The 27,882-nt window shown below is 39.4% G+C and overlaps 1 protein-coding gene across 1 annotated transcript; it reads right to left on the bottom strand.

The window, feature by feature from the left end:
* Positions 1-1,513: 1,513 nt before the first annotated feature.
* On the bottom strand, positions 1,514-27,051 carry pla2r1 (phospholipase A2 receptor 1). Its single transcript, XM_051379019.1, has 30 exons — positions 26,733-27,051; positions 25,160-25,540; positions 24,850-25,023; positions 23,908-24,072; positions 23,408-23,521; positions 22,570-22,719; positions 22,068-22,262; positions 21,806-21,969; positions 21,532-21,642; positions 18,956-19,068; positions 18,686-18,855; positions 18,343-18,551; positions 17,830-17,975; positions 16,142-16,226; positions 15,894-16,029; positions 15,764-15,799; positions 15,003-15,163; positions 13,425-13,489; positions 12,849-12,952; positions 12,614-12,750; positions 10,657-10,774; positions 10,346-10,485; positions 9,346-9,487; positions 8,164-8,399; positions 5,969-6,149; positions 5,718-5,852; positions 5,003-5,125; positions 4,746-4,922; positions 3,718-3,753; positions 1,514-2,604 (listed from the first exon to the last, which is right to left on the bottom strand). Exons 1-30 carry the CDS (start codon positions 26,875-26,877, stop codon positions 2,387-2,389), a joined length of 4,467 nt encoding a protein of 1,488 aa, XP_051234979.1. The 5' UTR covers positions 26,878-27,051; the 3' UTR covers positions 1,514-2,386.
* Between the last annotated feature and the right edge of the window lie 831 nt (positions 27,052-27,882).

Here is a 27,882-nt window from a genome sequence, read left to right as displayed (position 1 = left end):
TAAGCTAAATTATGAATAATTTAAAAAAACAAAATGATAATGAATTAAGTTAAATGTATTACCTAATAAGTAACAACAAAAAGTCAAACTTATGACTTACTAAGTCCAGAAAAGATAATAAGTCGAAGTAATTAAATACTATGCTAAATCAAATTAAAAATCCTAAGTCAAATGGATATGAGATACTAAATCAAAACAAAAAAACAATAGATACTGAGACAAAATTATAACATTAAGTCCAAAAAATAGATGCTAATTCAACCTTATGCCTGAGTTAGGCCCTTCTTATATTTTCTTTACTTACTTGGACAAAAAGTATTATTCGCCAAACTTTGATGTATACATTTTCTTTTAATGTTGGAAATTGTCTTTCATGTATTTAAACTGTCTTGCTGTTGTTATGAGATCATCACTTAAAGTTATTTTCTACTTGAACCTCGGCTTCTATGCTTTGTCATTTATTGTAGCCAGTGTTTCTCTTTCATCCAGAATCTGAGCATGGATATATGCAATAACCATACTGCATTTTTGGACTAATTCAGTAAGGTACATGAGGTGATACAACAGAATTGAGTAGATGGTCTGTCAGAACAGCACATTTCATGTAACGCTTTAATTTTGAAGGCCAAATTACTCGTCTTCCGATTTTGCCTTTTTATTTTCTATCTCTTTCGTTTGTGCCCTCCCTTCACATTCCCTAATGGCCCGGAAATTTTCTCTAAATTACCCACCTCACGCCCACTCGGTTGTTTCCATCAACTAAAACACGCATGTTATGTTTTTCATCCTCAAAATGCACTGATGTCAGAGAAAGTGTAATTTCTTTACCTTTATTTAGGAAATCTAATGGCTTATTTGAATGTTTTACTTTGATCAATTAAACATTAAATTATTATTATATATTCACACAAAGCCCTACAAACTCAGCATTGTTTCCATGGAGACAATATATATATGATACGGAGAGATACAGGATACTATACAAGGAACAAAGATAAATTCTTTCATTTTAAAATAAAAACAATGACCTACTTGGCCTAATCTATATCAGTAGTACTGTAGGTCCCACAGCCCACAGAGACTATCTACTAATTTTTAAAGAGAAAGAGCAGTCTTGCTGTCTGTCTGGTTATTAACGTTTACATAAAGGTTTTTATTGTCATTTTATTAGCATTTTCTATTTAAAAAACAAGTAATTATCTGACCTGATACACCATTATTTATGGCAAAACACTCAACATTAAGGATATAACATATTTATCCAAGGAGCGGCCAAAACTGCAAACTGTGGGTAAAGCGGTCTATATGATTACATAATATTACTATATGAATTCTTTGATGTCAGTTATTTTCTCATGAGGATCGATGTTCAAGGAAGGAACAGCAAATTATGACCACTGTCTGTGGTAAAGTCCGACAGAAAGTGAAGTAGTTAATAGTTTGAAAAGGGGAACTTGAATAGAGGATTTCCTCTGTGTCCTCCTCTGTCACAGCAAGATAAAAACTACAACTGTTAGGCCTGACTTCAATTTATTAAAATTAAAAGAAAAGTGTGCAAAATACATCTATTAATTTGCTTTGCATCAGCAGATGATAGTGAACAACAGAACAAATCCAATCATGAGTTATAGCCTTACACATTTTCTGTTAGTTTTGAACATACAAAAGACCTCTAGCATCAATATACAGCATGTAAACTTAAAAAAATAAAATAAAAATACAAAAGTAATACTGACAAAATTGCTGTAACCACGTGCAACTCCAACAACTCCTGAATTCTGAATGAAATATACAAAATTACATAACGAGTACCACTGTAATTTCTATTTTGTTATCAGTCTGCTTCTTATTTATGACAATTAAAGTTACTTTTGACCATGACAAACAAACTTTCTTTCACCTGTTAAAATCTTATTGAATGAAACTTTAAGACCCAAATATTTTCCTAAATAATGTTTACCAATTATAATGGTTTAAATCCTCATACTGCAGAATTATTACATATAATTAAGTGTTCAGTACCTCTTTTAACAGGTTTAAAGCTCTCTAGCATCCCTTCTTCAACATTCTCATTTTTGTGAAGTTTGTTAGTCTAGAAATTGAAATGTGGGCTCTTCAGTGTCGACACAAGAAACATCCTCACAAACATTTGTCTCATTGAACTGATTTCAATAGATGGAAACTGTAGAGAGCAACTGGGATCCTTCAAACAGATTCTCAAATTAAAGAAAGACATGTTTGCCTTCATCATCTCACCACTGTCCTGAGGAGTCAGCGTCACAGCTTTACAGTGTCATGTGGCATTCATACCTGATGGTGAAATGGTGAGAGACAGACAGAGAACAGGGAGAGACCTTAAAATAAGAGAAAAGGAGTCACATGAGCGCTATTCTCCTGAGTGAGCCTCCAGGTCTGTGATCAGCACATTTCCATCCGACTCTGTAGCCTGTGAGCTGGTTTGTCTGTAATAAGCGCTGCCAAGAGTGGGAAGCCCACGAAAACGTGAAGCGTTCCTCTTGTACACAAACCACATCGCTCCTGCCAGCAGGGCAAAGATCAGTACAGCCACCAGCACTGCAGCGGGCATGATACCATGATGTGAACCTGAAATACACAACATGATAGCTTTTATGTAGTCGTGTTTTTGTTGAATTATAAAAATACAGACATATATTTGTAACATGCATCCGATTATATCACAGATTCTATAAGTGATAAATCACTCTCAGCACGTTTAATCATATACTGTATACTACACAATGTGAAACAATGTGCTTATCCCTATGGCACCTATAGGACACATACATGTGTCTAATACAGGAGTCTCAAATACTGCTGGTATTCTCATCTCATAGGTAGACCACTTCATCATTCAATTACAACAAGAAAGCACAATATTCATAAGTTTCCATATATTTTTATATAATCTTTGAAGGCCAGAAACCTGCTTCCTTTTTATCAACCTTTGACCTTTGCCATTATTTTGGACTGGATGAAATACATTTTTAAAAATAGAACTGTGTTTTTATTTTAATTGTACATGAAGGGGTAGTTTAAATTGATATACAAATTATTTAAAAGGATGATGATCTTGCATGCCGGTAGTTTAACCAACCTTTAGCCACTGCCATGCTACTGGCAGTCAGCATGGCAACTGTCAAAAGCTGCATGGCTGTGTTTTATTAGCAGTCCCACTTCCCCTCAGCCTTTGGTATTATGTAACAGCAGCGGGGAGCGGAGGGAAAGTGGGCAGGGGATTTAAATGGAACACTTTGGTACACTTTCAGCATAAGCTGTCATGGATCAACACTATACTACTTTTTACAAAGCAGACTCATTTGAGGTGAAGGCGTCTCCTGCGAGTAATTACAATACGGAAGTTGTTGGTACTTACCACTTTCTGATTTTAGATGCATGACTATTATTGCTACTGTGCGCCCCCTCAGCCCTCCAAGGGTTCACTTCGCTTAGGTTTTTCAGACAAATTAAATAACACTTGGGATTCCCCGTAGAGCAAGTGTCAAGGGGAAGTGTGTGAGAGTGCATGTTGAACAACTATTGAAACCCAGCCTTACCTTGCATGCAACTCACATGGCTGCATTACCCTGCCTGGACAAATGCAGTCCCATTATAGGTAACTGCCCCCTTTTGTACAAAAAGTGTATTGCACCACACAAAGGCAAACAAACAGATAATGTCTCTTACAGTGTACTTTACCATTTAGAGGTTCCACTTCAACCTCAGTGATTACATCTGCAAAAGAGCACATAAAGTGAAGTTCAGTATATGATATATAATATCATGCCTCATCTTGGGTATTCAGACCATGAGCAAAGAGGACAACTTACAGGTAGTCACATGATCAATTGTTAATATAAACATATTGATTAGAGTTAATCATTCTGGGTACAATCACTTATACAGCTCCATGCAGTTGTGTCTTAAGCCTCTAGTAATATGTAACAATTGAGGAGGTTGTCTGTGAACTTAATCCTGTGTGAATCTGCCATGTCCCTGTCCCGGTCGAGAATTATGGAGGCTGCGTTGGCAATTATAAATGAATTTTGACAGCATTGATGATTGATGTTTGTGGGTATGCTGGGAAAACAGCAGACGGACACTGATTTGAGAAAGTTGTTCGAGCCATTCGGCAGCATAGAGGAGTGCACAGTGCTCCGCCGGCCCGACGGTACGAGCAAAGGTAACGTCAGATCAGTAACAGACTGTTTGACCCAGACTGCCAATGTTTCCTTTTTCAGTACTCGTTATGTGCCAATTTACAAATGCCAATTTGTTTTTTTGGATGCCAAATTTTAAAGTAACCGTCCTGGCTCCATAGACTTTGCTTATCCCGTGCAAATGCGCCACACGAAACAGAGACGTGATGGGGTAATTACTAAATCACATGAGGTCCCCAAGTAATACTAGTCCCGTGCGAATAGGGCTTTAGTCTATAAGGAAAACCCTGTCCTAACCTGATGTAAATATAACCTTTGCCTTTGTGGCTCTTACCCAATCCACACATTTTTATCAACACAAAATCTACAGCTAATTATTTGTTAATTTCTCTTTTTTAATTTGAACCATATGGCATTGTCACTTGAGTAAAAGGTGTACATTTTGGGGGCCCACAGCTCGAGAAGTCCAGCAAATTGTCCCAATATGTTATATAAGTTCATTACAGGTGACCCAATATTCTCTCAAAAGGCTCCAGAGTCCCAAGCTCCGGCCCAGATTCAACTTACTCGAGACAGTTTTGCAGATGAAGCCGAGCCTCTCGGTGCACCCTGACAGATGCCACACACCGTCAACCACCCTGGTAGTAACACAGGAATCTGCAGTCAGCAGCTTGGGGTCTGGGGCTTTGCTGGGCCAGTTGGTGTACTCCATAGGCGAACCATCAACCCAGGACATGGAATCAGCTAAAAGCAGAGGCCACTATTTAATGAAATGGGATTGCAGGGAATTGTCGTCAGCTGATGGGTATGATAAGAGTCCTTACTGTCAATGTTGAAGTACATCCCCAACCACACAGTATGGTGAAGGAACCCTGACGACCACAGCTGCTCCAGAATAAAGCGATTCTCTGTCTCACTCTCAATGGTCAGGACATCGGAGGTGTTGACTAGAAAGAGACAAACAAAATCTCAGTTCCTGTGCAGTTTAAAGAAATGGATTGACAATTTGGGACTGAATGTTAATTCACTTTCATGCTGAGAGTTAGACGAGATTTTTGATACCACCTTTATGTTTGTACAGTAAATATGAAGCTACAGCCAGCAGAATATAAGCTTGTCTTAGCATAGAGACTAGAAACAGCTAGCCTGGCTCTGTCATCACTGAGAAGCTGCCATGCAATGAGCAGAGACTCTGGGAAGTGCACCGGTCAAAAAAATAGACCCCCCCCCATAAATGTATGTTAACTAGTGATCTTTAGTTGTGCTGGTTGGAAGATTTTGTTACATTTGGACTGATCCAGGATCGCTGTTTCCCCCTTCTTACAGTCTTTTGCATAAGCTAAGTTAACCGATTGCTGGCTTTGGCTTCATATCGCTGCACATACATAAGAGCGGTATTGATCATTTCATCTAACTCTTGTCAAGATTAAAGTTTAGTGCTTTTCAGGGCAGATCCTCCATTTAACCTGTAGGGGGAGTATGCAATCCATCTTGCAGATTAGAGTAATATCACAACCAAAATCACACATTATGACCTACCTTTCTGTCTGCAGTGCTCTCTTGACTCATCAAATGTAAGTTTCTCCACCACAGGCTCAAAGCTGTAACAGCCATGTCCAAATTTCACCCAGGTGGAGGGACACGCCACCTCATATGAGATAAATGGTTTACTGCCTGTGAGAGAGAGCAAGAGAAAGGCAGAAAATGTTGTGTATTTTCACACATTATGAGCAGCAGAATCAGCTGGAGAGATGCAGTGTTGAGCTCTCAGATTTTCAATTTTCACTGACTTGGAGGGGGAACATGACACAGGGCTCCTGGTAACAGAGTTTCACAGTCAGCTCTCCGCCAGCCTCCGTTCACGTCCATGTACACACACTCTCCCGTCGCAAAGTCTTCATCGTCATCGGCTGCGTCCCAGTGTGTGTACACTGTGTCACTGCCATCTGACCACTGATAGTTGATGCCACTCTGCAAGGAAGCACAGTCACCAATTTGTCAGTCAAGAAGTTGCGGTGGTACTCTGTCAGCTGGCTTATTTAGAATACAAGCGGTGGATGTCAATCTGTGCATGCACAGCAGTCTGATTAACAAGAATTCAGGGCAAAACTTGAAAAGAGACAAAGTTATCTAATTAGACCACAAAACAATCTTATAAGACTTCTTGGAAAATCAGTGTTGCATTCACAAGACCTCTTTGACTACTTTTCTTTGCTATATTTCATCTTGTGCACTAATTTATCATACCAAATTCCTGTATTTGTATAATACCCGAAGGGTGGTGCTGTGTAATATTGTGCCACCAGTGTTCAGTTAGTTGTAATCTGCAACTTCACTACTAGATGCCACTAAATCCTACACACTGGACATTTCAGTTTTAGTTAAACATCAAAATATCTTCACACAAACTCACTCACAATTATTGGTTCTTGGTTGTGCTTACTGAAATACTGCATCCCATGTTTAGTTTTTCTAATTTAGAAGCATGACAAAATCTAAAACTAAAATTAAAATCCTTTTTTTAACCTCTTAACAAAAGAACAATGTGTCCCATCATGTAGTTTTTTTAAGGGGGATTCCTGCTACTGATTCACCAGAAGTGACACACTCAGTGTTCAATGGAATGGTAATGATCAAACAACATGATTCATGTTTTGTACTAGTTAGTTAGGGTGGTTACTGTATTAATGAGTGTAATGAACGTCATAAGAACAGAATTACTGGGGGTGGTTCAGGAGAAAGACACTGAACAAGATCAGGCAAGATGAACAAATAAAAGCGAGGCAGAGAGAGAATCAGTTCATTTACTTCCTGTGTTCATTTCTCTCCATGACTAAGACATTCCACGGGGTCTCAGCAATACTTGAATCCAAATTTTAAGTCTGACTGTCTGCTGGGAAAGCATATGCCTGTGGATAAAATACCTCTGCATGGGCAAAAGGCCAGGAGAAAAACCCTACAGGCATGTGAGACAACTGTAACTAGCTATTGCCGAGCATCTATGAAAAACAAATGAAACAAAACACCTAAGTGTAATAGTAAGTGTATAATACTTTCCTTTGTACTTCACACCTATCTGTAACATGTTTTCTCTTATTAAGATTTAGTACAAGGCTCTTTTGCTCTAACTATAAGCTTTCTGTGTGTACCTATTACTCAAAAACTACTCAATCAAATGTTCATAAATAAATTGTTTTAGCTATCTACATGGTACTGTGAAATCCAAACCTGAAAGCCATACATTTTGAAGATGCTGATGAGCACAAACTACGTTTTTGGTAAAGAAAAAAAGGCAAAAAGCATACAAAAAGCTACAAACTGCCAAAACGCGTCCCACACATGCAGATGTGTATTATCTGAAATTCATGCTCATTAACCAGGATGAAAGGGTTAGTTTTGAGAAACATGCTTATTTTCTTTCTTGCAGAGAGTTAGCTGAGAATACTGCTCTCATGTCTGTTGGGTTAACTATGAAGCAACTGGCAGAAAATGGTTAGCTTTGCTTAGCATAAAGACTGACCGCAAGGGGAAATACCTAACTTGGCTCACTACGAAAGGAAAAAAAAAAAATGTTTCTGACTTTCTGTCGTCACCATGACCGGGAGAGTCAGAAAGGTACTGCTCCCAGCCAAGGAGATTATATTTAGAGATTGAAAAGTGACTATAGGCAGATTTTTAACCTTTGAACAGAGCCACGTTAGTTGTTTCCCCATTTCCTGTCTTAATGCCAAGATATAAGCTAACCAGCTACTGGCTGTAGCTTCATATTTACCATACAGGCATGAGAGTGGTATCAATCTTCTTATCTAACTCTTGGTAAATACAATGAATAAGAGTATTTCCCAAAATGTCAAACAATTTCTTTAAAGATAATCTGCAGAAAAACCAACAAACACACACAATACACCATCTCTCCAACACAAACATATAGTAGACATGCACAGTGCAGAGGTATACAGTACATATTGCATGAGGGGATACATACGTCTTGACTATACAGTCCAATCCAGTGGGGGACTGCCAATCTATTGACAAGGACAGTAAGGAAAGCCTGGTGGTAGGCATCTGTAACGCTCACTAGGTCAGAATCATTCTCTATGCACATATGCATCGCGTCGTACCAGCTCATGTTGCCCGACACAACCTTGTAGCTGCGGCTCCTGTACTCAATATTGTCAGGGAGAGGGTGGTGATAGGAATGGGTGGGAGGTTTGGATGTATCTGTAACAAGAAAAAAAGGCAAAAGAGAGGAGTGTGGGAAGAAGGTAAGATACTGAATGGCTGGGTCAGAATGATTACTTCAGGGATGCAAGTGATTAATGGATGGTTGATCAGCTGTCACTCACATCAATTAGAGGTATATTTTGACATTTTAGGCTTTTTCACTTTCTTGCCTTGAGGTAGAAGATGTATATGACTCTCATATCTGAGTAGTGACTTCCTTGAGTCTTGCCAGGCAACCAGCAGAAACTCCCAAGAAATACTCTCAGAAATAAGATAAAATATGTTTGTTAGTGAGGTTTAAAGGGGCTAATGGATTCAGTTTTGTTATCATTGAACAGAGCCAAGCTAGCTGTTCCCCCCACATTTCTAGTTGTTAGGCTAAGGTAAGCTAGACAGTCGTATCAAACATCTCATCTAACTCTTGGCGAGAAAGTGAATAAGCGCATTTTCCAAAATGTTTTGATCAAATTGGAAATGTGACCAGCCACCATCACTGGGTGTCATTGTTTTTCATGACATGGAAAAGTTCCTTGAGTACATTTCAGTGAAGCAAGATGACAAATGAAGCCACTGGTGGTCAGCAAAGACAGCATTTTCAGGGAGTGTCAGGTTATCCTTTAATGTGACTTTAAATGTCAGTGTTTTTCCTGTTTTTGTAATGTTTTTGATGATATGTATGAAGTACAGTATTTTTGATAATCCTTCGTGATTTGTGGGCCAGTAACACACTATGTGACTCTCAGGAAAGGAAACACCTGTCAGCCCTTAACATTCCACTTTAACATGCTTTTTGACTTGCAGAGAGAATATAAGTGTATGAGAGACTATTCAGCATCACAAAGCTAGAGTGGTCTGACAGCAGAAGAGAAAGACACAAGAGAGACAGTGAAAGACAGCCAGTGGCAGAAGAAAACCAAAGATAAAGAAACTAAGGGCGTCTTACCTTGAGGTTTTTGACAAACAAATCCATACCCACTCTCACTGCATTTCTCATCGTACCACTTCCCTGTCAGGTGGAAGTTGTGGTTGTTGGACAGTACAGTACACAGTGGCTCATCAGCAAATCCACTGAGCCACTCATTCTCCTGGGGGTTTATAAAGTACATATCAACACACACACAGACACAAATGATTATATTTAGACTGATGTTTGCACAGGTAAAACAGTGCTTTTTTTTTTTTTTTTTTTTTTTTTTTTTTAACGGTGTACCTACAACTGGTTAACAATTTATGTAATTTATGTAATGTATTTATGTGTTTTTAAGAGTAGTATAAGTAAGAGTGAGTGAGAAAGTGGGAGGAGTTATTTTGTGTATCCAGGGTTCCAAAGGAAAGTATTTGGATTGTTTTGATTGATTGTTTTTGGCATAGATAGTGCCAGTTAACCGTCACTTAGCAGTACACCCAACAGAAGTTTAACCTTGGCGTACATCCAAACTCTAAGAGTCAATAGAAAGCAGAAACCTCAAAAAAACATTCAGCAGTCAAATCTTGTCAGTTTTTGGTTAGGGGGCAAATTCAGGCAAGCCAGGACCTTTGATGCTATGATATTTTGTTTCTGGTTGAAATGACAAAGCTACAGCTACAGCTCTGATTCCTGTCTCTGATTAGCTGTTGGCTGTTCCATAATCCACAGAGTATCATAGGTATCATAGTATTTAAAGACTTCAACCATAACAAACTGAGAGAAAAAAAACATGATTTCTCAGAAACAAGGTTCAAATAATTGAACCTATAGTATTGTATTGTTAAATTATCCAGGAAACTCCAAAAACTTATTTTGATTACAAGAAGACTTTCAAATTGGAAAGGAGACAGCTCTCCTGTGGACTTGTGAAGGACACTTATTCATGCAGATACAAACACATGTTACAAATAGGAACTTTACTACATTTGTAAGAGTTAACAGTGTAGGTCAACCTAAAGTATTCACAGGAGCTTACAGTGAGATAGCTCTTTGGTTCAATTGGAGACCAGTTGGTATAGCTGACTTGTTTCCCATTGGTCCATTTCATGGTGTCCTCATCCCGCAGACCAATCCACACACCGACAGAGCTTCCCTGGAGCAACATTGTGATGTAGGCTGCAGAAATTATGGCAAGACAACAGGAAAATAAAAAACATAAAAAGCAATATTCCTTTTTTACAAGCTTTCCAACAGAGCTTGAGAGGAGTACAACAACAAAGTGATCTAGTCTATTGATGTTTGTATATGAAATTAGCCAGTTATAGCATCGCCGCACTTTGCTTCTACCTTGTTCAATCTCATCTTCTATAGCGACCAGCGAGCCGTCGAACGAGGAGCAGATGGACTGGGCATCTTGCCAACTTTTTTCCTCCTTTGGACTGCCAGGGAGGTGAAGCAGAAGACACTGCCAACACACACACACAAATCCCACACACAAATGAAAATCACACTTTGAAATGCAAATTATTATTCCCCCATCACCACCAGGACTTTTGTTTGGAGAGATCAGGATCCAAGGATTAAAAAAAATCCAAGCATGTAGTCTTCTTTAAAGGTCCAGTGTGTAACATTTAGGAGGATCTACTGGCAGAAATATAATATAATATTCATAGACGTTTTCATTATTGTATAATCAGGTGAAAATAAGAATCAGTGTGTTTTTGTTACCATAGAATTAGCTGTTTTTATCTACAGAGGGAGTGGGTCCTCTTCTTTGGAGGCTGCTATGTTGAACCCTCATGTTTCATCAGTAGCCCAAAATGGACAAACCAAATACTGGCCCTAGATAGGTTTTTTTTCCCATGAGTTCCGCGACCAGTGTAGTTCGATAGGGTTAAAACCTGTTAGAAGGGGTTACCCTTGTGGCCCAGGGGTTTAAACTGTCAACTAAGAATCACAAATTCCACAGTCTAAGTCTGGCAGGGGGACTTTGTTTCGTGTTATCATCTCTCACTCCTCTCCTATTTCCTGTCAACACTCTAATAAAGGAGTAAAATGCCAAAAATGTTCAATGAGAGAAAGGACAGGCATTGCTACAAAGCTTTCCTTTCTGTTTAATATGCAGAACAATAATACTATTTCTAAAGACTACATCCATTTCAAGTCAGTGGGTCTCATCTGGTATGACACAGTAATAAATGACCATCTTATCAAGTTACTTTATATTATATTCAGAAATTATGGCGGAAGATTTTGGTTTAAAAGTTGAGATGATTCCCGAAAGAAAAGAACTTTCTTTTATCATCAAATGTTGCATTGGTGCTAGCAGCAATCTACATTACTAAGAACAATGCAGTAATTTATTTTAAAGAAAACTATATTTTGAAATCTAATACTAAATGACTAGATGATTTAAGAGCTGGGTTGCTCTTTACTGAGGTTGACTCAGCTTGAGCATCATCAGTGGGGGGTAATTCTGAAGTCGGAAACACAAACATCCTGCTTAAAACCCAGAGGCAGCAGGGAACTCTGAAACTTTGTGGGGGAGAATGGGGTGACATGAGCAACTCTTTTTGCATTTTTCACCATTCGACAACAAGGATAACTTCTCCTGTGCAGACATTACAGTTACTACAGCTGTGTTTTGCTTATTATATAATATAATATACTATATATTAATACATTAATAAATGCTTATATCTATTTACAACTACATTATAGTGTCTTATGCACCATGTATTAATTGTGTGTACACTGCCTGTAATGCTAAATTGTGGCATTTAGATGTGTTACCTTTATAACAATAAAAGCTATGCAAATTTTCTGAATTTGTATTGTTACATAATAAGAAAAAATATAAAAATAAAGCCAAAAACATATAATCTTTTTTACCATTTACAACAATCACAAGGATTTTGCCAAAATAAGTTATTTTATGCAGATTCCTGAAAATAGATTATTCTTCCAAAATACCAGGGATGGTTCTTCTTATCTGTGGAGCTAAAATTTCATGATGTACAGCTCACAGATCTCAAAAGATGTTGATTATTGAGTCATTATTAGTAGCAACTGCTATGGCCAACAGTTAAAGCTGGTGCTAAAGTGCCTTAGGTGTGGTTTCTCTGACATCTGCTACAGGCTGCCTCCATGTGTTATATGTGCCTCCAAACCTTGTGTTATCTAGGTGTTGAAATACAAAGTTATTCCCCCCCCCAAAAAAATATTAAAGTCTCGTTTTACTAGTTTTACTAATATGTGATTCAAGCGTGTGTGTATGCATGAGCATGCCCCAGTGTGTCTGAACCTTGTGTCCAAAGTACAGCCATTTCTCCGGACACCCTCCAATGTAGTGCGGCTCCCTGGGAGTCTCAACCACAGATACAGTCTTTCTCTTGCAAACATAGCCATGGAGATCACTGCACTTACTCGCCGACCATGTCCCTGCAACATACGAGGAAAAGCTCAACACATTCGAGCATGTACATGCATGAAGAAGTATACGTGTATCAGTGCATGTTTCTGCATGTGCATGAGTTTACCTGACGAAGAGGACATGGTGACACATAACGTGTTTTTCCTTTGGCCACCTCTGGCACTCCCCTCTGCCCAGTTCTGAAACTCGACCTCTGTCTTATCGCTCCACCTGCAAACAAACACACAAATGAAACTAAGCGTATGTTCAATCAGGAAGATTATTTATGTTGCGCTTTCCCCTATTAGCTGAATAGGGGCATTTGTTCTTTTAGTTAAGTAGATTTTATTTTAATTTCTGTCAGTCAATCATATCTTTGGAGCCAAAGGTCTCTGTAGCTAATAGTGCATGGACAGATTTCTATGCTTTCACCACCAACGCTGCAGACTTAATGCTTAATCTGTGGCAAACAAAATAGCATTATAAAGAAATATATATATATTTTTTGGCCAAAAATGTTTCTTTTGATAGTAAAGGTTGAGCCACAATTTGCCATTTGTACCCAAGAAGTAGTCAATCGCTTTTGTGAAATGGGCCTCTAGGTTTTAACTACATCAACATTTCTTTACTCAAGATGTTGAACAAAGTGTTGAACTGTATTTGAGCAGCAGGACATGTTTAACAAACTCCAAAACCCACACACCTGACCTCCTCTCCAGGTTGTCCAATGGACAGGCCGATCCACCAGTCAGTCGGGCCCAGAGAGAGCTGAAGAGACACAGTGAAAGGAACAGAGATGAAAAAGAACTTTCATCACTTTTACCCTCCTCCTTTGCAATCCAGTCCTCAGAGCCTCTCTTACATGAGCAGCCATTCAGGCGCGCTCCTTGGCCCAAGCTTTGCTTCTTTCATCGCCCTGTTTTGTTCCCTTTATCCCCTCACAAGACTTAACACCACAAGAGACTTCTTTAGTGTGGTCCAAAAGGCCGCTACTGAAAAACAGCCTTTTTCTTTCTCCCTGTGTGTGGGAGCACTCGAGCATGAAAGTGTCCACATATGAGGTACATTTTAGCTTGTCGACGTGTGTCTGTAAACACTTGAGTTTGTATGAGGAACGAGTGTCAATTGTGTTCACACTTGTTCATGCACGTGTTTGTTTTTCACTGTGTGTGAACTGTTAGAGGAATGGGCCTAGTGGGCCATTCAACGGAGAAGAGCCTGTGAATGTGAATAAGTACATTGCTTTGGCTGTGTGCTCCTGTGTGAAACTGTGCTCCAGCCCACTGGAAACAAAGAAAGGTGCTTATGTGTGAAGCCTCTGGCATCATTTGGGGCACTGCAATTAGATGCTGGGAGTATTTGCACTACAGATGCATTTTCTCTTTCAAGTTATGGTATGAGAAGTAAAGAGGTGGAAAAGATATAATTCACTAAAAAACTCTAACAGTTGTTGTGCCTCCACAGAGAGAATACGGTTTGAATGTGGTGCAATTGAGTAGTTATTTCTCTCATAAAATGAGCTAAAAATGTTACCTTTCCTTTTGATTAAGTTGTATTATTTTAAATAAGACAAATTCAAATAAAACAGTTATTTAAATCAGTGTTTCCCAACCTGAGGGTTGGGACCCCCACTAGGGGTCGCCAAAGCTTCATGGGGGGTTGCGAGGCCTTCTTGATTTTAAGGAGTGCTAGGAAACGTAAAGAATATACACAGTAGGCCTATATCTCAGCATTTCACTTTTGTTCACATTTCACATTGCACTTAACACTGTGAAGAAAAGTAAATTGTAGAATAGATCGCTAAGGGAGAAGAAAACACTGAATTTGTCAAAAAAAGAAGCCTAGTAAGTCTGTTAATTGTTAATACAGACAGAGAAAAATTCCAAATCTGTTCCAAATTATTTGTTTTACACAAACTTCTTGAAGTTACTGAGTTCAATATTTGGGTTAATTGTACAGTTTTGAATATAATGTGGAATATCCATAAAATGTGTACCTTAGTCAGGAGTCGTCCGTTTACTAAATGACAAAAAAAGCGGTCTCTTAAGAAAGGACCACTAATTTAATTGACTGAAATAAATGTTAGAATATTTTAGATATAATTTCATGCAGTTATTGCAATATAAATTAGAAATGATTTGCATATTATACATGTTAATTCCATTTTACAGTCATTATTCACATTATTACTATTGTATGCCTTCTATCAAAAATGTGCATTGCAGTCTGGCGATACTGAAGTTCTGTTAATCTATGTATATGAACAGTGGCAGTAACAGACCCGTCGCAAGCGCTCCTTGATGAAGTGCAGCTCCTCTCTGGAGTGAATAGACAGCAGGTAGGCTCCCATCATCTGACAGGCCAGAGAGACAGCATCCCATGCAAAAGGTTGCTTCGCCAGCAGGTACTCAGCTCCGCGGTAAAACACCCACGGCTCACTCTCTGTGTCACAGCCAAGAGGACAATAATAGTACACATTTACATGTAATACAATTTTAAATACATACATGGTTAGAATGAATGGCAACACAGCTTTAATTTCTGACTGATGCTGTTATTTCTCTCTTGGCTGACAAGGCCTACAGCAGAAACAGAAATATGGAAAAATGGAAGAAATTTCCAATGTTACATACGCAATGTAGGTTTTTCACACTGCACAGAATGTCTAATTTCTGCCCTCTAAGCTTTATCAGCAGTCCTTTAGCAGATTACAAAGCAGCAGGTTAAAGCTTCTGTATATACACACCACTGTAGTCCTATAAACTATGTCAAGTCTTTACAATCTGTGCAACATAGAAGATCCTCAATTTGGATAAGTAAAAATCCAAGCACTCATAGAAGAATGTTCTTGTTACTGTAATTGTTGCAAAATAAGCCATTTTACAAAGTATTTACACAGTAGTCATGATGTGTTGTTTAACCCTGCCAGGCCATATTTTGCCTGGTTTGCTTTATATAGTAGTAAAGACAATATCTACAGTATCAGTGTCTATAAACCTTGTGCATGCCAGAAACAGTGAAGTAAATAAAAATTCTACTTACGCTCAGTGTACCAGTATGGCCTTTTCAGTTTATCACCTGCAACATGAATCAGAGTTTGGTAAGTAATGGTGTGCTGGTGTGTGTATGTGCAGTATGTCTGTGTGGAGAGTAGCGAAGTGAGGGTGTTTACCTCTTGACAGCTTGCAGATCCACTCGTGTTTGGTGGCACAGGGCTGAGGCATGAGAGCGTTGGTCAGGTCACTGTACACAGCACAGTCCCTCCTGTCGTCCTCCTCGTTCTTATCCTCTATGAAGGATGTCACCACCTGCACGAAAACAGACATACAAGACCAAAATCATAATGGGTACACCCTCTGAATATTACCTGGTGTTACAATCAGGCATGCAGATACTTGGAGAACATCTTTATGTACTTACAGGGGAACCATCAGACCACTCCCAGGCTCCGGGATATTCAGGGTCTCTCTTATTTAAACCCACCCAGAACCAGCGACCCTCTGTTCTAAAAAAAAAAAAGAGGAACAGACAGAACGTTTTTTGACCTTATAACATTTAAACTTTGAACTCACTAGTACACAGTGGGAGAAAAAACTTTTTTAGTTGTATGGGAGTAAATAAACTGTTTATAATACATTTAATTTAGTTGTAGACTTCAACCTGAAAAATGTTTTAAATAATATTTTTTACTACACTGTTGTGATCTTGGTTATATAATGATACACCAGAGGGTGTAAGTAAAATCTGTTATCACTGTATAGGTAATTGTATTTGTGATTTAACATTTTGCTGGAAATGCAGGAGAATATTTTGATAGATCATATAACCAGAAGAAAATCTCTGTTTTTGGTTAATCTTGTGAATTAAATACCTGACAAATAACATTTTTTAAATCACATTGATGCAAAAAACATGTGGAGTGCCCCAGGGTTCAATTCTAGGAATTGAGGACCTCTTATTTTCCTTGTATTTGCTTCCCGTCACATCACATGCAGACATGCTGTATTTCAGTGTCACATATACACAACTGTTTTTACGCCTACTTATATGTACATTACTGTTAAATGTTTACATATCTTTGTTTAGTCAGTTGTGTTGTTGTTGTTTGTATGTTTACACATACTTGGCCAACAAAGCTGATTCTGATACATCTCCCCATAAAGCCTAATAACCCTTCTGATCTGTCCTGTCTGGTTAGATGTCTAGCAGATGTGAAAGACCTCTTTCTTCAATAAAATTCTGAATAAAAAACAAAATATGCAAAGCAAAACTGATATTCTTGTCATTTGCACAGAAAACCTGCACATGCAGACTAAGCCATATCATATCAGCAAGCTTGTCCAGTCCTGTTTTTATGTTTTATCTGAAAAACGTATCCAAGATTCAACCAAGTTTTAAAGATACATTAGTTGTTATACATGCCTTTTGTCTCCTCACGACTGGACTACTGCAATGGTCTTTTAAGTGTAAACCAGAAACCACTCAACAGGCTGCTAGACTTTTAACAAGGAAAATAAATCTCATTACTCTACATTCAGCACCAGTGCAGTGGCTACCTGTGTGTTTAAAGAGTGATTTTCAGGTTTTATTGATTACTTTAATGGCTCTTCGTGGCCAGACTCCAGATTATATTTCATAGTTGCTTTTCTGTTGCGGGCTGGCTTGTTCCGGAGTCTAGATTTAAGACTAGAGGGGTTCATGCCTTTGCTGTCAGGGCACCTAAGCTCTGGAATGATCTGCCTGAGGAGCTAAGACTAACCAAATCATTATCTTCTTTTTCGGTAAATTACTACTACACTGCACATTTTAGATTTTTATCTAATGTCTGGTTCATTGGTTTCTGTCTTGTAGATTGTACTAATAATAAACAAAAATCCTGTAAAAAAAGTTTTTTCACAGGAGATGTTGTTTTCCCTGTAGAAAATGAATCCTCTGTAGACAGATTATAAAACAATCCCAAACCACATTTTATCTTCAAAAGCCAATCATTAAATTCTGAATTTGTTGCTTTATACACATAAAACCTCCAAACATAACAACCCCAACTGATGCATTTAGCAGTTCTCATAACATTCCTGCACTGACGAGGCCCAGAGGGCTGTACCAACCCTTCAAACATGGTACTGAGGAGCTGCTTAACAAACACCTGCTCCTCATAGTGATGAAAACTGGCCAGCTGAGCCCCAAGGGCCTGGCAGAAGAAGTCGGCTTCCACCCAGGAACGCTTTATCAGGACTTTCTCATCGTGGAACACCTAGAAAAGCAATACTTATTGTCAGCTGAGTTACAGATTAAATCAACAACAAACACAGTCAGTAAGTACATTGTATATATATATTCAGTAAATTCTTTCTATATTCATACAGCAAGAATGTGCATAATTATGAAAATAAATTGTCTGTAGGAGTAAATATGAATAGGTTTGTTTGTCTATGTGGGTTATCCCTGTGATAGACAGTCCAGTGCATGCTGGGATAGGCTATAGTCCATTGTGACCCTGCGGAAGACAGAAAATGGACAGATGGATGGAACAGTGTGTTTCTGTCACTGTTGGTGAGGGTATTCTTATGACCACTTGGCGAGGTAAGAGAGGTAAGGAGAGAAGATGAGGAAGATCCCACCTTAAAACAGTGGAGCAGCCCAGAGTGTGATTCCCACCCTGGAGGACAGGGGGCGAAGGCATCAATGTGGTGCTCTGGCAGCTGGACATCGTGGTAACTGCTGATGCTCTGCTTGCACACTGACAAGGCTTTGTGGGACTTGCAGTCTTTCACCTCCCAGTGACCCAAAACAGGGCCACCTGACATAGCAACACAGCCACCACCACTGACTAAGGAAAGGATAAGAGAGGAGAAAATGAAGGAGATGAAAAAAACATTCACATTTAACCAAATCCCCCAACGAAACACCATCACATTATCCTTACTCATAATTAACAAACATTTCAACAAACAAAAGGGCTACCTGGCTGGTGTTTGTTCCAGTTTGTAAAGGTAAGAGGCAGCGAGGAGCCATTGTGGGGGAGCCAGCTGTACTCCCCCTCCTTCTCCATATCCATGAGGCCGATCCAGTAATACATGCTATTGTTGGCGCCACTCTCACTCAGCAAACTGTTGACGAATGCCTGCTCAAACCTGTCAGCATGAAGCAAAAGAGAGCAGAGGTGAGGAGACTGGCTCCAATGTTGTTTAGAACAAGTTGTCATCACAATGAATGAGTTGCTCGATAAAACACCTGTTTTCTACAGTAAGAAGGGGAGCCTTGCAGTAATATCCCATTAGTGCATCTTCATAGGTCTGTTCATGGCTGGTCACCATGTAGCAGGAGTGCCCATGACGCTTCCAGCCCTGCAACATCGAGAACAAAAATCCACTAATCAAACTCCGTCTACGCTCTATTTCAACGTACAACATTCGTATACAATAAGAATCACAGAGACACAGGGTTTGTGATGCAGAGGGAGAGATGAGAATTAAAGGAAAAATACAGACTATTGTTATTGTTATGATAAGAATACACACCTGGAGTAGGACTGGGTATCAAACATCAATACATATTTATACTTTTTTGGTACTGATTAAAATGTATCCTTAGAGCCAGGTATTTCAAACTGTCAAGTAGTGAAAATGTTATGTTTGGTCACATCTGAGATATTTTTCACTTACAGTAATCAATAATCTGAGAGATCCTGATTATAATCTAATATATATATAAAAAAAAAATACTCAGTCAAAATTCTTGTAGACAACATTTAATGGTTTGTAATCACAAGACTTTTGAGTTTATAGCCTAGTGGCTCTGCGAGACTACACTTAAGGTACAGTAGTGCTAACATGCTCACAGTGCTGATATGATTGGGTAATTTGTATCCAATTCACTGTCTGATTTCAGTCTGTTAGCAGCTTCATTTGCTAAGTAGCATTAAACACATCATAAAGCTGAGGCTGATGGGAATGTCATTTTTGCAGATATTTAGTAAATCAATAAATCAAAGTATTGGACAAATCAAAATTCAGACGAGATGATGGCACAAGATTAAAAGTCAGGTGGTCACTAAACTCAATAGAATGTATCCTCTACAGACCCAGAATATCTGTATCATATCAACAAAGATAGCAGACTTCATCCTCTGGGGTTCATGCATATCTGTACAGAATTTCATGGTGATCTACCCTTTATTTGCTGAGATATTTCTGTTTGGACCAAAGTGTTGGACTGACCGACAAACAGACCAACTGACACTACCAACACTTCTCAAGCTAAGGTATCTTAAAAGTTTCCTTTTGGCATCAGTAGCAAAACTGGTACTGGTATCATATTGGCATTACTATTGATAAGTCCTTATCTTGAGCGAAGGTTATTCTATGTGTTAGTGTATGTGTGAAATTATGTGCAGTTGTGTGTGTCAGATTGTGTGGTGGGGGTGTTTTTACAAGTGGTGTCAATTTGCCCACCCCCCTTCCTCTCCCTGCACTCCTATATCCCATCTACCCCCCATCCTCCCTATACTTGGGTTCCAGAGGCCTATACTAACATTTACGTGAAGACAAATTTCAAAGCTTTCTTTAAAACGAGAGTGTCTGGGGGCAGGGTACCCCAGTAGCTCACCAGGTAGAGCACATACCACATATCAAGTCCTTATCGCAGCAGCCCAGGTTTGAGTCTAGCCCTGAGCCCTTTGCTGCATATCATCACCTTAATCTCCTCGCGTTTCCTGTTACTCTCTAATGTCAAAATAAAGCAAAATGGCAATAAATAAATAAAAGAAAAGGTCTGTAGTAATTTTATAAGGAAATTACACAATATTTAATATTACACACCCGTACCTACATTGGCTGATTGTACAAACACAGGGCATGACTAAAGTGCGAAATATAGTTTTGTTTGCCAAAACCCTGACAGGAACCATTGGAGACTGCTCGAGCATGTCCACTGATATTGTGCCTCCAGGGCCATTATTGGCCCCATGATCCACGGTATGAAGTAGCCCCATGACTCAGGAGTCTGATATTCTTGTAAACAGAGTCAAGGAGCAACATGAATGCCAGACAATACGTCAGCAGGCGAGTGAATCAGCTCATTGTGCTTCTGAAGGGGAAACTTAAACTGCAGCAGGCGTGTGTCTCCGCCTGGTGCACGTCCTGATCTGTATTGAGCAATTGTAACACTGCACAGCACATATTTGCCTGATAGAGTTAAAAATAAGCCACTGCAATTTCAGTCGGAAATATAAAGAAATCCATTTTTCTTAAGCAGAGCGTGGTCAAAGCATTAAAAATGTAATTTTACCAAGTCAACAAATCAGATTTTCTTGCAAATAATTGGGTTATGTGAGAAACTATGAGGCCAGTTTTTACTGTACTTATGTAAAGTTTTTTGTTTTAGGAATACATCAATAAACTAATGCAATTACTGTTAAACAGTAAATCATAATGGAAGAACTTTAAACCAAACATCTTGTGCTTGTAGATGTTACTGCACATTTTTATAAGATGCTTTCGAGGTGCTTGCAGTCCTCAATTACTTCCTCAGTAGCACACTGAAAAGTCCAGCCATATTCTAACTTTCAAGCTAGACTTGTTTAAACCAGATTTCTGGCACATTATGAGTTAAGTCTTATCAGAGGTTAAATTAAGAAGATTAAGTGTTACGTAATTGTGATGTTTTAGGTCCCTTTCTACAGCAAGATTAGGGCTAAGATACTATTCAAAACAGTGCCACGGCCTGGCAAGGTTTCCTTGCTTAAAGACACTACAGCCATTGAGTACATGTTGGCCTGGATGTGTGTGAGTGTACTTGTACGTTCCTACCTCAGGACATCCCTCATCCCAGGTTCCAGGGTGACGAACGGGATTCTGGCTTTCTCTTCTACACACAGCAGGCAGTCGCTCATCACATGACGCTAAAAGCCAGTTACCTTCCTGTGAAAGAGGTTAACATTTTACTCTCTCTGACACAATTCATTAATTCATTCAGAAACTGAATATCTTTGGGTTTGGTCACTTATGGGGCTAAATTCACTTGTTTTAACTGAGCTTCAAGAGAGTTTTTACAGAAAAGAAGCACCAACACAGGCTTTCCCACCTTCCTGTCAGCTTTGGCACAGAGTGTTGCATCTGTCAGGTTGTGAGGGGGGTGATACTGGTGCCAGAGAGTGAGAGTTACTGGTGAGCCATCAGACCACTCTACAGTTGGCGACGATGCCTGTTTCCAAAGACCGATCCACACATCCATATTCTCCCCAGAAACTGCACACACAATGGCATTCACACAAACAAAACAGTATTTATTATGTTCTTGGTACTAAACACAACTTCATGTATCTGTATTGCATGATGTTCCTTACAGTTAGCCAAGAGGCTGAGCAGCATTTCCACTTCGGACAGGGAGTGGAGGCTGGTGAGGTTCGCCCCCTGTGAGCCACAGGCCCGAGAAGACTCCTCCCAACTTCCTGCTTCTGTTTCTGAAAGCATCCTGTAGCAGAAACCGTTATGAGGCCACCAGCCATTAGTACACTCTGTATGGATATACTGCCAGTTCTCTGTAAGAGAAAGAATAATTGGAAAGAGGAGGAGAAATCAGAAGAGGACAGACCAGAATAACACACTTTTACAACCCAAATTCACAGCAGACGTTGTTTTGGTCTAGCCGCCAACAGCGCAATAGAGAGGAAGGTCAAAAGTTCACTCCCCAGGTGTGGTGCAGATGTTGAGGCCAAGAGCTACAAGAGCTAAAAAAGCTCCTTGTACATTTTGCACTGACTCATGATTCAACCACAGGCTAGGAAACCTATGAATATGCAGTCTTCATGTGAGGAGTTCATGCGACGTGTTAGCACATGCTCTCACCTGGTGGCTCGGCTCTCCGCGTGTCGTTAGGCGTCTTCTTACAGATGTAAGGCAGAGCAGACTCACAGGAAAGACTCTGCCAGTGACCCTCGTAGGCCGAGTTGTACACTCCACACTGTCTGTTGTCCTGTAGCGGGCTGGCAGGCAGAGCTGATGGGAATACAGTGATCAGTCTCATGTTTTATTTGTTTTACTTCCTTATTGTTACAATAATTTATGTAAAATCAACCAATTTTTTTCATCTGATGTTATTAAAACAAAATATATGGAAATGGTTTGAAGTTCCAACCCTTCTCTTTGCCACAAACTGAGCTGGCACATTTGATAAGTATGTGTTCATTAAATGTGATAAAATACAGAAATTACTATAAAGCATTGTTATTACACCAAATAAAGATATATTTAGTGTTTTACATTTCATATGTTGTAGGGGCTATTAATAAATAAATAAATACATATTTTCTAGATTTTTAATCATTAATCATGTTTAAGATGTAATTTGTATGTATTTTTCTTTATTGGGTTTATATGAAACTTATATTAGTATAAAATAATCTTTTATACTTTATAAATAAAAGTCTACAATCTACAAAGAAATGACTGATGAGTATTATCAAGCATACTCAGAGCTAATCCATCATCAAGATGAAGTTTGGGGCAATTTTTATGCACATAATTGCATGTATTCTACACAATTTAAAAATAAACCTACTCTTTGTAAATGCCTTTGACAAACAGAAATATCATACATTTAACTATTATATACTATTGATGTTAAAATCTAATGAAACTGACATTTCCCTCTTACCCGGCCCTGTAATAAACAAATAATCAGTACCTGTGGTGAAATTGACCAATGATAGAGGTGCTCCATCAGACCACTGCCACCCCCGCCCATCCTTCAGGTGGTTCAGTCCAATCCATACCATTGCTCCAACACTTGCCAGTCGATCTACAGCAAGATACAAACACAAAGATGTTATACGAGTTGCCGGCTTATCTTATCGGTAAGGTCATCAATAGATGAGGTGTCAGTCTCATCTATCGCTGTGGGATTTAAAAATAAACAGGATAGAAGGTGGTGATAAAATAAATACAGAGTGACAGAACAAGATATGAAATAGCTGAAAAGGATCTTTTCTGAGCCAGTAAAAATGCAGAATGTGTATAGTCCTACTGTCCCATTGAGCAAGAAAAATATCAACATCAGATACTACTCATACTAGTGTAATGTTGTTCTAGGGCACTGTTTGTGGATATAATGCAGGTACAGTGCATGATGGATGTTTCATTCAGCAGCTTTATGGTGCCTGTATGTTTTTTCTACCAGATGCCTACCTCTGATGTACCTGTACTCTGCCAGGCTGGTGATGCTGAGCAGATTTCCACCTTGCGCCTGGCAGGTTGACAGCGCCTGACTCCAAGTTAGGATGGTGTACAGGTTGAACTGGTAACATGCTTGCAGCTCCTGGTTTGACTCCCAGAAACGCTCACAACTGGAATCTGTGAATAAAGTCACAAATTAAAAAAGGCAGCAGGAAGATGAGAAGGTGACATGAGTCGGTACGCACACGTCTCCAGGTGTAGGTAGTAGTCTTTGCATCAAGGTGCAGTGTTTCCTCTAGAATTTTTTTTAGCAGTGGGGGCAGGCCTGTCCAAACAACAGGATCATTTAAAAGGCAACCGTGACTACATTGTGCGTCTGCCCCATTTCTGATACCGTGACGGCAGAAATTTAACAGTGGCGGGACACCGCTCCAAAATCAACATAGAGGAAACACTGAGGTGACATTAATGTGAGCATGGAGCAACAATGGCCAGTTGAGTCAGATAAAAATGGCAAGAATTTCACTATTGTTTGATCTGATTGAGAACAAAATTGCTGATTTAGACCCTAATAAGCAAAAAAACATTTAATTATGGACCTTCATCATTTGTGGGAGCATTACAATTATAGCGATTTTAGAGTGGAAAATTGAGTTAAATATTCTTTAACATTTAAAATAATTTCACATCTACATTGTTCAGTTCTACTTGACATTACTGAGAGCTTCTTCTTCTCTCTTACTCTGTGCTGCTTGCCACAGTAGAGTAAATCACAGTGCACTCTGCTGGATAAACACAAGCATTATTTCTGTATTTTCGGCAACAGTTTTCTTATTTGCACATATCAGATAACACCAATACTGATATGATATTAATATGGTAGCGATAGGCCAATAATGTAGTGTATTTACTCAAGTTCTTTTCATATTCTGGTGTGTTTGTGTCCAGTTTTACCTTGCATGGGACAGAAGCCCCATCTTTCAGCCTCATCATAGCGAGTGGTGGTCGCACACCACGGCAGATGGTCCTCACGACCCTCAGTCGTGCACTCAGAGTACCATTTGTTGTTGTATCTAAAGGGAAAAGCGCAGGGCATGCCGCGTGCATTTCCCAACAAAGTGTGGATATCTGCAAATAAAACACATCCAAAATGACAAATGTCCAGTGCAAAAAAAGATAATGCTGTTGTTTAAATGTGTCAAATGTCACCAAAGAGCTGTTAGGTTATAATTCAGAAAATATGCAGGATATTTTAGGTATTTACCTTCATAGGGATATGAGCAGGGCCCCTCCCTGGGGGTGTTGTACCTTTTCCACTCATGATAGGAGTTTTTCTTTACCACCACCAAACGTCCAGCCACAGCCACCTTCCACTGGGACGCTCCGTACAGCGTGTTTCCACTGCAACGCCACCACAGCACAGGGAGGGCCATGTCACACTCGAACGTGCCGAGGGGCTGCGTCGTGTCCGAGATGTTGAGGCCGAGGCACGTGCTGGTGCCCAAATTGAAGAGCCGATGTCGGGAAACCCACTTCCACAGCATGCGGCGCGTGGGCCGCTCGCAGTCCTCCAGCACCAGGTTAGAGCGATCCACTGTGATGCAGCGTTTCAGTGGCTCGCTCTCCAGGATGAACAGACCCTTTTCTGGAAAGAGATGGATGAGAGAAGACAAGGAGGAAGAAGATGAGATGAGCAGAAGTGGAGGAAATGAGGGGAGGGGGATGAGAGACATATGGGGGAAGAAATGAGTGGGTAACTTAGAGGGGGAGGATAGATAGATCTGTCTAGCGTGAGTGTTTCTCCACAGAAATGGAGCTGTATTGAATCTGGATGAAGGCCTGAGATAACTTTTTGTCGTCCAACATAGATAAAGGTCTGGATAGGCCTACTCATAGCAAAACAGAGCATGTATACTGAATGTATATAAATGTCAGTGATGAAAACAGCTGGAAGAATTATCTCTTTATTCAAGAACAACAGTGTGTGTGTTACTAGATCTAAATGAAATGTTCACAACGCTTGTGTTGAATTTACATAGTTGGCAAGATTGTTCTAAAAGGAGGAGGAGGAGGTTATTTTCAGTGTTCGGATTTTCTTCCTCTGTGTTTATACTAGCATGGACTATACTGTAACACTAATATACACACACAACATGAAAATGTGTATTGAGAGCGGGAAAGAAGGTGTAATGAGTATCCCGATGATAAGCGACACAAATAATTATTTTTATGTTTGACTAATCTAACTAATCTTTTCTCACATTGTCTCAGCACAAGGTGACGTTCTCACATATGAGAATCTGGAAACAGTGAATTTTTCATCAATTTCCACTGATTACTGGTCAATTAATCATTTAAGCTCCATTGCAAATAGTATCACATTAACCAGATTGCTGTTCATTCAAGCCGGATCTGCATATGTATTCAGATTTAACTTTATGATGCTTTATACTGTTTACTTTCAAATATCCATTCAGCTGGGACAGCACAATTCAATTCATCAAAATAAAAATCACTGTTGGTAATGTGAGCCAAGTTGCAGCAGTGGGGCTCAAACTGTGGTCCAGAGGCTTCTTGGGGGGGACTTGAAGAAAGTTTAGGTGGGTCCCCAGGAAACTATGGTACAGTTTAACTTCAGTCACAATGAAAACATGCTGTAATGATTATTCTGCCCTCCCCACACACACACACACACACAGAGTTCAGTATAGTTATATAATTATCCACCATGTTAAAGACAAAACCCCACCAAAAAGATGTAGAGTGGACTTATTTTGCAGGAGGTCATTGACATTTTTAAGAAAAAAGATCAGCTGCAGCCAGAAGATCCAACTTACTGTAAAACTCCATGAGCTGCTTTTTCTCCAGGACCTCATCGTCCTCCTCGGTGACACACAGGCAGCCTTTCGCCAGCAACACTGTTGCACAAATAGTCGCCACAACAGCCACGGAGTCGACTAAACGAAACAACTGTATTAACATTTCGACGGCGGGATGCAGTGCTGAAGCGCCAATGTCCGCACATTCCGAGGCTCCTGATCAGAGGGAGTATTTTAGGCTCGTTGTTTTTTCCCCTCATAGAAGAAAAACTTTGTCGGAGTGAAGTTTTTCAGCGGGGGACCAGCGACGTCACGTCTGACGGAGGAGCTGCTGCTGCTCTCCGGTCTGGAAGCTGCATTCCTACCGCTCCACCGGACTGTTTTCACTGGGACAGAGCCATAAAAAACCCCTGGTTTACACTGAGCGAAAGGCCTTCAGTGGATTAACAAACACAATGCAAAGATGCATAGATAGGTGGGCCCTGCGCTTCCATTGCAATAGTGCACTTTTTACTTCGCTACATTTATTTGACAGCTATAGGTAGTGGTTAGCCTACTTTACAAATTAGCTGTGGTACTATAGTAAAACTAGTGATACCACAGTGTGGAAGTACTTTGTTACAAGTAAAGGTCATGCATTCAAATGTTTACTTAATTTGGAGAGTAGACTGCCCAAGCATCAACATATACTTAAAGTAACTAAAGTAAAAGTAGTACCTCTACTCATTATGCAGAATGGCCTAATTCATAATAATATAACACTGGATTGTTGGTGCATAATGTGTACATCACTATAATGTTGCAGATGGTAAAGATGGGGCTAATTTTAACTACTTTATTCACTCCTAGTGTGTATATTTACCCTATATTCTTATATCAACCTATAATAATACATATTTTATTTGTTGGTTATATTATTATAGTTATCAAATGGATGCAGAGGGGCAAAAAGTTCAATATTTGCCTCTGAATAGTGATAGAGTAGAAGTATAAAGTAGCAGAAAATAGTATTTATATATTTAGTTACTTCCACCAGTGGAAATTAATATTTGACACACATATCATATAATGAATGTATAGAATTCATCCATTCATCTGGGACAAAAGTAGCCTGGACAGCACGTTTCAGTTCATCAAAATAAAAATCCCTCTAGTCAGTCAATGATGG

This window comes from Dicentrarchus labrax, unplaced genomic scaffold (assembly GCF_905237075.1).
Source record: "Dicentrarchus labrax unplaced genomic scaffold, dlabrax2021, whole genome shotgun sequence".
In the NCBI taxonomy this organism is placed as follows: Eukaryota; Metazoa; Chordata; class Actinopteri; family Moronidae; genus Dicentrarchus; species Dicentrarchus labrax.
This window is presented reverse-complemented; position numbering and strand designations above follow the sequence as displayed.